Source organism: Triticum urartu, chromosome 1A (genome assembly GCF_056163025.1).
Source record: "Triticum urartu cultivar PI428250 chromosome 1A, HENAU_Tu73, whole genome shotgun sequence".
NCBI lineage: Eukaryota > Viridiplantae > Streptophyta > Magnoliopsida > Poales > Poaceae > Triticum > Triticum urartu.
The window spans coordinates 230,118,039-230,130,762 of record NC_141873.1 but is presented as its reverse complement, the minus strand read 5'-3'; the positions used below and the strand labels follow the sequence as shown (position 1 = coordinate 230,130,762).

The window sequence follows — 12,724 nt, the reverse complement described above, 5'->3', positions numbered from 1 at the left end:
TGAATCAAGATAAGACTAGTAACAACAAGTAAATTGACAATATCGACGCCCACAACTGCTTTGTGTTCTACTCGTGCATAGGAACTACGCATAGACCTAGCTCTGATACCACTGTTGGGGATCGTAGCAGAAATTTAAAATTTTCTACACATCACCAAGATCAATTTATGGAGTAATCTAGCAACGAGGGGAAGGATAGTGCATCTACATACCCTTGTAGATGGCTAAGCGGAAGCGTTGCAAGAACGCGGATGAAGGAGTCATACTCGTAGCGATTCAGATCGCGGTTGATTCCGATCTAAGTGCCGAACCACGGCGCCTCCGCGTTCAACACACGTGCAGCCCGGTGACGTCTCCTACACCTTGATCCAGCAAGGGGAGAAGGAGAGGTTGGGGAAGACTCCATCCAGCAGCGGCACGATGGCATGGTGGTGGTGGAGGAGCGCGGAACTCCAGCAGGGCTTCGCCAAGCACTACGAGAGACGAGGAGGGAGAGAGGTAGGGCTGCGCCAAGAGGGAGATGATCTCGTGTGTGTTGCAGCCCCCAATACCTCAAGTATATATAGGGGGAGAGGGAGGGCTGCGCCCCCACCTAGGGTTCCCACCCCAAGGGGTGCGGCAGCCCTAGATCCCATTTAGGGTGGCGGCCACAAGGGGGAGAGGGGGAGGCGCACCTAGGGTGGGCCTTAGGGCCCATCTGCTCTAGGGTTTGCCCCCTTCCCCTCTTGGAGGTGCCTTGGGCCTTGGTGGGAGGCGCCCCAGCCCACCTAGGGGCTGGTCCCTTCCCACTATTGGCCCCCCGGACCCCTCCGGTGGTCCCGGTACACTACCGGTGATGCCCGGAACACTTCCGGTGGCCAAAACCATACTTCCTATATATTAATCTTCACCTCCGGACCATTTCGGAACTCCTCGTGACGTCCGGGGTCTCATCCGGGACTCCAAACAACATTCGGTAACCGCGTACATACTTTCCCTATAACCCTAGCGTCATCGAACCTTAAGTGTGTAGACCCTACGGGTTCGGGAGTCATGCAGACATGGCCGAGACAACTCTCCGGTCAATAACCAACAGCGGGATCTGGATACCCATGTTGGCTCCCACATGCTCTACGATGATCTCATCGGATGAACCACAATGTCAAGGATTTAATCAATCCCGTATACAATTCCCTTTGTCTAGCGGTATAGTACTTGCCCGAGATTCGATCGTTGGTATCCTGATACCTTGTTCAATCTTGTTACCGGCAAGTCTCTTTACTCGTTCTGTAACACATCATCCCGTGATCAACTCCTTGGTCACATTGTGCACATTATGATGATGTCCTACTGAGTGGGCCCAGAGATACCTCTATGTTTACATGGAGTGACAAATCCTAGTCTCGATTCGTGCCAACCCAACAGACACTTTCGGAGATACCTGTAGTGTATCTTTATAGCCACCCAGTTATGTTGTGATGTTTGGCACACCCAAAGCACTCCTACGGTATCTGGGAATTGCATAATCTCATGGTCTAAGGAAATGATACTTGACATTAGAAAAGCTTTAGCATACGAACTACACGATCTTGTGCTAGGCTTAGGATTGGGTCTTGTCCATCACATCATTCTCCTAATGATGTGATCCCGTTATCAACGACATCCAATGTCCATGGTCAGGAAACTGTAACCATCTATTGATCAACGAGCTAGTCAACTAGAGGCTTACTAGGGACATGGTGTTGTCTATGTATCCACACATCTATCTGAGTTTCCTATCAATACAATTCTAGCATGGATAATAAACGATTATCGTGACCAATGAAATATAATAATAATAATAATAATAATAATAATAATAATAACTAATTTATTATTGCCTCTAGGGCATATTTCCAACAATGAGGACATCAATACCATTGTTACACCCACAGCCCCTACTGCTACATATACTGGACCAATTACTAGAGCTCGCGCAAGCCAATTAAATTATTAGGTACTTTCGTTTCTTGGTAATGATTCTAATGTTCAAGAGAATATGATGCTGCCTAAATTGGATACATTTGTTTTTCTTACAAATGAAGGGCCTGGCATGGATGAGAGGGATGAACACTGGAGCAAGTTCAAGCATGGAGATGATGGCATGCGCAAGGGGAACAAGAACAGAGTTGCAAGTGATGATTTCAGGACTTTGAAGCCACCATAAGGAGTGCATGAAGCCTTGGACGAAATATACAAGATGCCACTTCATAAATTTCGTCCAGAGGTTTTCTAGGTGCTGTGCCACCTTATTATTTGGCCAGGCCCATGTAATTTCGAAATACTTAAGTTGAAAGTGCGTTATATCGACTAGAGGGTGGGTGAACAGGCGATTTTTATGAAATCTTCACTGAGGAATTTCAGGGTGAGGAAATTCGTGAGTGAAGAACTACTTGCAGCGGAATAAGTACTCAGAAGTAAACATAATAGAACATGAGCATGGTCTTCATGATGAAATGAAAAACAAGCACAGAGTATAGAAAGCGTAAACACAGGATGAAGACAAACAGACTGAAAAAATTGAACTGAGGAAATTGAGAAAGTCTTCAGTCAAAGTCTTTAAACAGATATGAACAAGCTCACAACACATAAATGAGGAAATGAAAGGGGTGAGGAAATGGAACCAGGTAGCTTGGTGAAGACAATGATTTGGTAGACCAGTTCCAACTGATGTGACAGTTGTACGTCTGGTTAGGGCGGCTAGGTATTTAAACCTGAGGACACACAGTCCCGGACACCCAGTTCAGAACACTCAGTCCTCATCGTATTCTCCTTGATCTAAGGTCACACAGACCTCGCCCAATCACCCGTGGTAAGTCTTCAGGTGACTTCCAAACCTTCACAGACTCGGTCACTCGGCGATCCACAATTTCCTCTTGGATGCTCTAGACCATGACGCCTAACCGTCTGGAAGATGCACAGTCTTCAAAGGTAACAAGCATCGGATCCACGCAGGATCAATCTCTTCAGTGGTGCTCAATCACTTGGGGTTTGTAGGTGTTTGGGTTTGGGTTTTCCTCACTTGAGGATTTTCACTCAAAGTCCTTGGAGGATGGGATGCTCTCAAATGACAAGTGTCAGTTTCTCTTGGAGCAGCCAACCAGCTAGTGGTTGTAGGGAGTGGCTATTTATAGCCTAGGGAGCAGCCCGACATGATAAGACATAAATGCCCTTCAATGGTATGACCGTCAGGTGGGTAGATATTTTGGGACAGCTAGCGCATAGCACAGCAACGGTCGGAATTTTGGGTATCAAATTCCTCAGGGCTATCATGATCCTCATTGTGTAGGCAATCCGCACTGGTGAATTCCTAACTCCTTAGTCAGAACAAATTCCTCAGAAACTAGAAGAACTTCGTCTCTGTCACTGAAGAAATTGACTGAACTATATGAGATTTTCAATGGCTTCACTCGAAGGGATTGGTAGGTGTAGGATTTGAGTTGAGCATCACTTGGAAATTTTTCCTTAGTATTTCCTCGACCCCCTTTAACAGTATGGTGTTTCCTATGACTCAAGAAAGAGAAAATGAAACTACCGAAACAAAAGCCTTCTCGCTTCATGTTCCTTGAACGAATACCAAGTCTTCAGGATTACACCAATTTCTTTACTTTCAAAGTCTTCAGAAAGTCTTTAGAATTACAAAGTCTTCAGTCGAAGAACTTCATTTTTAGGGGTCAACTTTCTCTGTAAATATTAAACTCCTCATCGACTTATAGACCTGTGTACACTCACAAACGGATTAGTCCCTTAACCTATATGTCTTCAATACACCAAAATCACTAAGGGGCACTAGATGCACTTACAATCTCCCCCTTTTTGGTGATTGATGACAATATAGGTTAAGTTTTAAACGGGGATAAACATATGAAGTGTAAATACTGATATTGAGGAATTTGATTGCAACATATAGAAGAACTCCCCCTGAAGATGTGCATAGTGAGGAATTTGCTTTTGAAGCAATGCACACTTGAAGAGTAGAATCATGGAGATATCCCCCTATATCTTGTAATTCATACACACATTTAACATATAATATGAGGAATTTGAAATGCATGATGAAATATGGTGACTGATGTAATTCAGCATGCGTGCATTAACATTAATGAGGAATAAGCATGCAGAAAAACTCAGCAAAAGTATCAGACCACCATAGAGTTTAAGTTTACAACTCGATCGAATAAAGTCTCAGAAGAACGAGAGTTGTAACTTAGAAAAAAAAGGCCCATATAAGTAGACCCACTTGAATACTAACTCAAATTTCTCCCCCTTTGTCATCGAATGACCAAAAGGATCAAAAATGAGGACTAACGTCCCTGAAGAATATCAAGTTGATGGAGGAGTGCCAGCGTTGTTGGGACTGTTTGTCGTTGTAGGGCCTGCCGCAGTGTCGGCCAAGTCTTCATACTCGTCGGTGTCGCGGGATGAAGAATAGGAGCTGGCCACCAAGGTAGGAACTTTGACCTTCTTGAATTTCTTCGGAGGAGGTGCAGACTAGTTAAAGTTCTCCTTGAGACCCATTTCCTTCAGATCTTCCTCGCCATACAGATGTGATAAGACAGCCCAGGTGTGACCAAAAACTTCATGGAGGTAATAATGGTTTTTCTTCACTGCATCATGTGTAGCAGTCATGTTGTGAAGAATTGAACCAAACTGACGCTTAACCCATTTATGGTTGCGACCCACCTTCTAGTGAAGACTAAGAAGCAGCTCACGGTCAGTCATCGCTGTTGGACATGTGGCTTGAGGAGTAGACTTGGGTGCATTTGCAGCAGAGTCATGAGTGGCAGAGTCATCATTGGTGGAATAAGATGCAGCTTTGCGAAACTGACCACCAAATGGACGAATGCCTTCATCAATGACGACAGGTGCCTTCCCTTTTTCATCAGTTGAGGTAAAGGTCTGCTTGAGGACTTCAATCGAGGGTAGGTAGCTGAGGCGATTCTGAAAATCAGCCTTGTAGTTGAGTGAAGACCTTGTTCTGAGGAATCTCATAATCCAAGGAGCATAAGGCTTCAACTCAAACGGAGAGAGTGCAACATTTGCCAGAGTCCTCATGAAGAAATCATAGTAATTGACAGGAATGCTATGAATGATGTTGAATAGCAGATTCTTCATGATGCCAACAATTTCCTCATCAGATGAGTCGTGGCCTTTGATAGGACTCATTGTCCTCGTCAGAATGCGATAGACTATTCTGGGCACATAGAGTAAGTCCTTCACAAGGAATTTTGTCCTTGAGGCTTGACCAGGCTTCAGAGGCTTCATTAGAACTTGCATGTAATGAGCAGTGAGTTCAGGTTCTTGGTACAGGCAGCGAGCTCCTTCACTGGGTGGACTGATGGGCAGGGCGTGAAGTAATTCAGAGGCTGGTGAGGAATATGTTCATGGTAGAAGATTTTGTCCTTGTTGAAAAGCAGTGAAGAATAGAAGTTGGCATGTCTTGCAGTCCAGAAATGCTTCCTCCTTAAACGAGCAGAGTCATAAGGATTGTAGTCAGTGAAGAATACATGCTCGCCAAAGAAGTCATCATCCTTGAATTTTTGCTTCTTCGAGAAGGGATCCTTTGGCTTGGGGTGAGGAGTGTCAGTCAATTGCATCACAACCTCAGGGATCTCGATCTCAGGTTCCGCAGGCTGGGGAATTTCAGGTTCTTCTTCAGTGGCAGCCTGGGACTTCAATTCTTCATTTACATTTTCTTCAGCACTAGTAGCTGGAATTTCTTCATGAACAGATGGGGTTGCATGTGGTTCATCAGATCCCATTTGTACTTCCAATGTCCACATCAGTGGCAACAGGGGACTGAGGAATTTGTTGAAGCGGTGTGAACAGAGGAGAATTAGGGTGCCGACTTTCCCAAAAGTCATCATTCATCACTGGTGTAGTGCTTCCAATGTCCACATCTTCTTCTTCATCCATTTCTTCAACACCGGCCTCTTCAGTAGTGAACTGAGACATGGGCGATAAGATAAGTGGGGTTGAAGGGATTTCATCCACTTCAATTTCTTCATCCAACTGCTCTGACGAAGCAGCGGAAGGAATGTCATCATCTGATCTGCTTGGGATCACGTATTCTTCATCAAAAGGAACAAGGTCCTTTGATGGCATGGATGAGACAGGAACAACATCAATTGGATTGTCATAGGAACTTGTCAGTGGCTTCATTTTCTTTGGAGCTGAAGAATCTGATGCAGTTGATGCCTTTCTTTTATTCACAGCTGCACACTCTGCAGCCTTGGTCTTCTTCGCATCTGATGCAGATGGAAGGATCGGAGTTGGTGTAGACGTGGGACGAGGAGAGGAATTTGGTTGAATTTCTTCAGGCGCAACTGATGCAGTTGCCCTGACTTCTTCATTTTCTTCAGGCACAACACTAGTGGTTTCCCTGGCAATTTCTTCAGTGGCTGGAACATAGTCATCAGCCCTGGAATTAGCATTTTCCTCAGCATCCTGAGAGTCATCAGCGGTGCTGGCATTTTCTTCAGTAGGCTGAGCAGATGCAGCAGCCTGAGGAATTTCTTGTTGCGATTGGGCAGCAACATTGGAGGTGAAGTTGTCAGCGAGTCTCACAAAACGAACCTTGGCTCCCAGCCAATCAGCATGGTATGCGTCAAATTCATCACTGAGTTTCTTGATCTCAGACTGCATATTGACGAGTTCTTTAGTTGTCATAGAGACAACGTTTTTCTTCAGGAAGCGCTCCTTTTTGTACTGCGCTTTCTTGATTTGCCTGGCCTTTTCAAATTTCCATTTCTCTTCTTGAATGAAGTGAGTCAACATATGACTTTGGCCAGGAGTCAACTTGAAATCAGGCATGGGAGTGTTGGGGTCCTTGTGCCAGAGATCAATGTAATCAAGGATCAACTTTGGATCCAAAAGCGGAGGCACACTTGTGCCTTTGGCTCTAGCGGCCCTGACTTGTCTGTCCCTGATGATTTCAGCAAGTTCTTCATCATCAGTTTCGTCTTTATCAGACGGTACTTGAAAAGCGACCTGCTTCTTTTGAGGACTTGGTCGAGAGCCTTGTCCAGCAGTTGCCTTGGTCTTCAACAGAGTGGGACCAGTTGAAGAATGCAGCGGTGCTGAGGAACTAGCAGATGCTCCTGAGGCAATAGAGACGTCTACTGTCCTTTGGCATGTGGTGAGATGCATAGGTGCTGAGGATTTGGTTGGAGCAGCTGAGGACTTTGGAGGAGCAGGTGAGGGTTGAGGAATTTGCCGTGAGGGCTTTGAAGAAACTGGTCGTGAGGGCATAGCTGAGGAACTTGGCTGAGAGGGCATTTGAGTAGAAGCACTTGGCTTATGAGCCGGCTATTTTGGCATAGCCTTCTCGGGCTTACTTGCAGAGGCCTCAGAAGTGGCAGCAGCAGAGTCTTCATTGAATTTCCTCACTGCTTCCTTAGCAACTCTGGCAAGCTTGGCCTGGCGCTTGGCCCATTCATCAGGATAATCCTCACCACGCTTTACGCTGGAGGGATCAGCTTCTTGGCCTGGTGCCAATGGAGGTCTTGGGCATGGAGGATGAAGAGCGAATTTCTTCATATACTTGGGAGTGACATATCTGTATTCCCTGCATTCCCGTGCCCATCTCCTCTCTATTCTTTGGATGCGCACTTTGCGCTCATTCTTGGTTTCCTTTCCATGAGTGGCCTCATCAGGAGTGCAATAATCCTTGTATATGTCCTCAGGGATTTCAAAAGCAGTGTTGACTTCCAGCCTCTTTCCTCCCTTCTGAGGTTTCTTGCCATCTGTCATTTTCTTCAGCTGGGGGTTTTTAACAATTGAGTTCTCTGAAGAGGTATGCAACTTTTCTTCGAGGAACGCTGCAAATGATTTAAGTTGATGAGAACCCAGTGATTCAACAGCGGACATGAGTACCTGTGAACAGAGTATAGGTGCGAAGAATTTGGAGAGGTCATATGCATTCTCAGAAGTTTTTGCAAAAAGAAAAAGTTTGAGGAAATTGACCAGATGAGTCTTGAAGAATTTCACTAAGCATTCTTTGACTTAGGTTCCAGAGTTGTACAGATTTGAAAATCCACACAATTAAGGAATCTTAAAGAAAAATGTTTCTTAGAGAAACAGATCAAGAACAGATGATATGTGAGGTGTTTAGAGTGTGAAGAGTTGAGGAATAAACACCTTTTGAAGATTTGAAGAAAACATCAGAATCAACAAGGGCAGTAAAAATAACTTTTAATTACCCACGACGAACTAGGAAGTGAAGATTTGAAGCACGTTGGTTCAGATCTTCCACGCCCTAACTTGGCTGAGGATGACAGCTACAGCGGCGGCGGAGTGAAGAAATCCGCCTCCAACGTGAGTACGGCGGCAACGAGGTCGAGGCAGTGAAGCTCTTCCTCACCGGCGACGATGGTGGTACACTACACCACAACATTGATGCAATGACACATAATCTGCCGGGAGAAGGCCATTAAGGTGGCAGAAAAACTGTCGGGACAGTGTTTCTCCCGGCAGATAGAACTGCCACAAGAACGACTGCCGAGGATTACTTCTCCCGGCAGATAAACTATTCCCGGCAGTTTCTCTCCCCCGGCGCTTCCATTTCCCGGCAGTTTGTTTTCTCCTGGCAGATTGGTGGTGACACGTGAACTATTGTTTCCGGCTGTGAAACTGCCGGCACAAACATGTCTACCCGGCAGTTAATATGCCATCAGGTTGATTTCACTTGCAAACTGTTCAACATATCTCTAATTTAATATCCATTATCCATGTCAGCTAATTTGGACAAATGTCACAACTTATATATACACTTCAATCAAAGTTACATATAGACTCATCCAAAACCTTAAAAGTTTAGAAACATTCATAGACTGATAATTCTGTACTTCCACATCCATACATGTGTTCAGTAGCATTCAGCTACAATGGTACACAAAATTTACATAAGAAAACAATATTTTGTATCTTCAAACTGAGCTACACAAATGGTTATGCACAGCGCATGGCTACAGCCATGTCCAGGAAGACAAATTACATGTTCACTCTTTTGTACACTAGATTCCACCCATTGCGCCGCTGGCGCAAGAGTGAAACGAAGGCCAAGTGGAACAGAAGCAGTGTGGAGTTCAATTATCATTGGCGCATAATAACTGTGTGCCAGGTACTTGAAGGCCTATAAAAGGAGCTGAAGGCGCACAATCACAAGACTTATCATCTGCAAATAAACTTTATATTTATAAAAAGATAAGACATGTTAAATTAGTCTAAAGATAAATAAAAATGGTATAAAGGGGTACATTAGCACGTGATCCACAAGGAAGCAATCACTTTTTATTATACACACAAAATACTACAATATTCATGAGAATAAAAATAAATTTTTACAATGTAAAAACAGATCCACAAGGAAGCAATCACTTTTTATCACTCTGCCTATTTACACACTAGTACCCAACCTCATTTTTCATAGCAGGCAAACACGAGAATAAAAACAGATCTAATTAGATTCAATAGTTATAGGAGTAATGGAAATGTTAGCATTATATAGTTATTCCCCTTATCTTAACAATAAAGAGAGTTCGGCAAATCAGAAATCGTTCACCTAAGCTATATGCACAATTGTACATACGAAGCCCACTTTTTCTGTAGACGTGCTAAGCAGTGATGCTCCATTCCTGTCAACCCTTTTCAATAATGTGATTCCCTTCTAAATTTCTGGTTGTACAGTACCTAACAACATTTGCAGGAAGCCCTGAAAAACATTTTTTCAATTGCAAACAGCTAAACCTAGATTAAATTTAAAATAAACCAGAGAAGCAAAAGGAGAAAACAAATAAAGTTTTCATGTCTAACCATCGAGTCTTTCTCAAGGATGGCTAAACAGATTAGTGGTGTAGAACAAACAAGAAGAAGGTTTCCTTTTTAGTTCCAAGAATGATTAAGACAAAATGCTAACTTGTATTACTGGACTGAGTTTACAATAGGTCTGGTGTTTTCACCGAAGCATCAGAAATGTCTCCAATCCTATTAAACAAAGCGTATTTCATCAGCCATAAACACACTAGAGTACCTAAAAGTATTATTGAGCAAGCTGATGATTTAGTTAATAAATGAACGCGTATCACAAAATTTATTAAGCTCTCGTAATCATATAACCTTGTCGATGATGGGGCAAGGAGATTACACTAATCAAAGTACACCTAGAGCAAGTATGAAGCAGTTTCTAACCAGTATATAGGAAATGAACCTAAATGAGGTGTGTGCTGATGGGCAAGAAAAGCTTCAATGTTGGACAATGGAGAAAAGAAGATCATCTGCCTTGCTTTATAGCACATCATGCAACACTGTAAAAAACATAGACATGTCACTGGTCAGGTTGAAACTTTGAAACAATGAAAAAAGAACTAAAATTCGTACATTTTTTTACTTCAGGCATCAGGCATATGGATTTCTCACCAGTAAGTGTGCCATAACAAGTGTTTTGAGTGACAAGCAAATCATGTACACCCAAAGGAGGGAGTAACTAATTGCAGGAATCACTTGCCCATAAAAAGGCATAAAGACTGATGTCATATTGTTTAGTTAACAAAAAACTACCAATCCATCTTCATAGGTCATAGTGGCTAGCACACGAAACTTAAATCCTCTTACTCTAACAACACATTCTGCAACACATATAGAAATCAACTCTTGCGAAACAACATTACAAACTCGAGTTATTATGGAGGATAACCCAAGGCATATCCGATTTACACACACAATCTACACATTTGCTCATCACACAAATTAGGAGGCATCAATAATGATACACCCATCAAGTTAACTGCGATCTTTTTATTGTACCTGAGAGAGATGTGGCCTACAGGTCGACTGTGGGCTTCAAGGTTGCTAGACGCCAGTACTGAAACAGTAGTAGGCAATTATGAGTGCTATTAACAAGAAAACAATGTTTTGGCACTGAGGAACAGTTCTATCTAATACAGAGATGACAACAGTACCTTAACTGCTAGTATTGTTGTCTAAGAAGAGCGAGGCATAGGCTAACAAAAATGCCGCAAAAGATATTACATGTTTAATCCTACATTCGAAAAAATACTATATAAGTATTTTGTTAGCAACTACCAATAGGAAAAAAAATATGTTACCTCAGTATTGAACTGCTATGAAACATTTAGCTAGATGATAAATCAGAGTAGAAATATTAGCTACTTGTGTAGAGCAAATTTTAATATCAAATCGACATTCATGTCCATAAATTTAGCTCTTCTAGATGCAGGCACCAAAAACTTTATAGAGCGCTGCATTTATAAAATATTCAGTTCTGCAATGTCTGAACCTGAATAAATAAAGACTGATCCATGTACCTAAAAAGGGTGTATACAAGCAAATGAAATTTTACAAATCATAGCACATATACCTGCATATTAAGATAACAAAATGAAATATGAGATTACAAGTACACTAACCTCGCTGAACCATTTGCAAATCATGAGCACTAGAAAATCCTCGAACAAACCAACCACTACTAGAACCAGTCTCCAATCCTTTCCCTAATAGCACCTGCATCAATTTGGTAGAAAAAGAAAAAAAACAATAAGGAAGACTTGGAGCCTAGTAGTAACTCGGTGGAAGTGGAAATCTGGCTTCGTACAGACAACTGGACAAATCCCGCCGTGAGTTCTCATCGAGCAAAGAAGGAGAGGTTCACAGATCTTACCTCGTCGAGTTTCCACCAGGACAGATCTAAGGAGCGTGTTGTACGTGCATAGTGGAGAGGAGGCACCGCGTCGCCGTTCGCGGGGAGGAAGCCATGAGGGGAATCCACCCATGCTCGTCGCCGTGTAGAAGCGAGGGAGGCGACCGGCGGTGTCGAGCAGTTCTGATGGTGGTGTCGAAGGGAGGGAGGCGACTTTGATCTCGCACACCAGATGCGTCTGGAGGGAGGCGACGCCGAGATCCAAGCACTGCCGCCATAGATCCCGATGGGGTTGCACAGATCAGCCAAGAGGGAGGGTGTGGTCAACGGCAGAGGGGTGGGGGCGGCGACGGCGGCGGTCGAGGAGGAGCGAGGGTTCGATTTGGTGGAAGGGTTCGATCTGGGGCAGAATAGGTCGGGTGGAGGCCCTCGGGCCACGGTTGTAATTCTTTTTCTTTTGGGTGATGGGTGAAAGAATTTGGTCTGTCGCGCGCTCTCCCGCGCCAATGCGCGCGTTTGGGCCAAATTACCTGGGCCTGGCGCCACGGACAGGCCCGGCAGATAGCGGGCCGTAGTTCAGTTCTCCCGGCAGATTTTACGACTTAAGATGTGGACATCATTGCTGGCAGTGTGTGCGCCCTTGTTGCTTAACTTCTACCGGCAGAATTTCCGCCCTTATGCATTCCTACCGGCAGTAATAAGATTCCCGGCAGATGATTTGCCCTTATTCTCGTATTTCTCCCGGGAGTTAATTGCCCCCAATTCAATGTTGTGTTGTAGTGGTAGCGGCGGCGCTAGGGTTGGGAAGCTAGCGCGAGGGAGTGAGATCGAGCGGAGTAAAAGTGAAGTGAGGAAGGGAGAGGGGTATTTATAGCCGAAGTGAAAAAACCGCTCGCCCGAGGAAATAGGACGAACGTGCCCCTGACCTTTCTCATTCGCTTGACATGTGTCACCCACGTATAGAGAGGTGACGATCATGTGCGATCGTGGGTGAATAGATAAACATCGCATAGAATGCGGAACGGTTTGAGCGGCAAAGCCGAAAATTTA

General features: G+C 44.1%; 1 protein-coding gene across 1 annotated transcript; it reads right to left on the bottom strand.

The window, feature by feature from the left end:
* Window positions 1–8,819: 8,819 nt before the first annotated feature.
* LOC125532801 (uncharacterized) lies at window positions 8,820–12,238 on the bottom strand (the record flags this gene model as incomplete). The annotated part of the gene is made up of 4 exons (XM_048696706.2): window positions 8,820–10,322; window positions 10,822–10,879; window positions 11,445–11,538; window positions 11,696–12,238. Coding segments are annotated over 4 exons (705 nt in total), but the record flags the coding sequence as incomplete, so codon positions are not given.
* Between the last annotated feature and the right edge of the window lie 486 nt (window positions 12,239–12,724).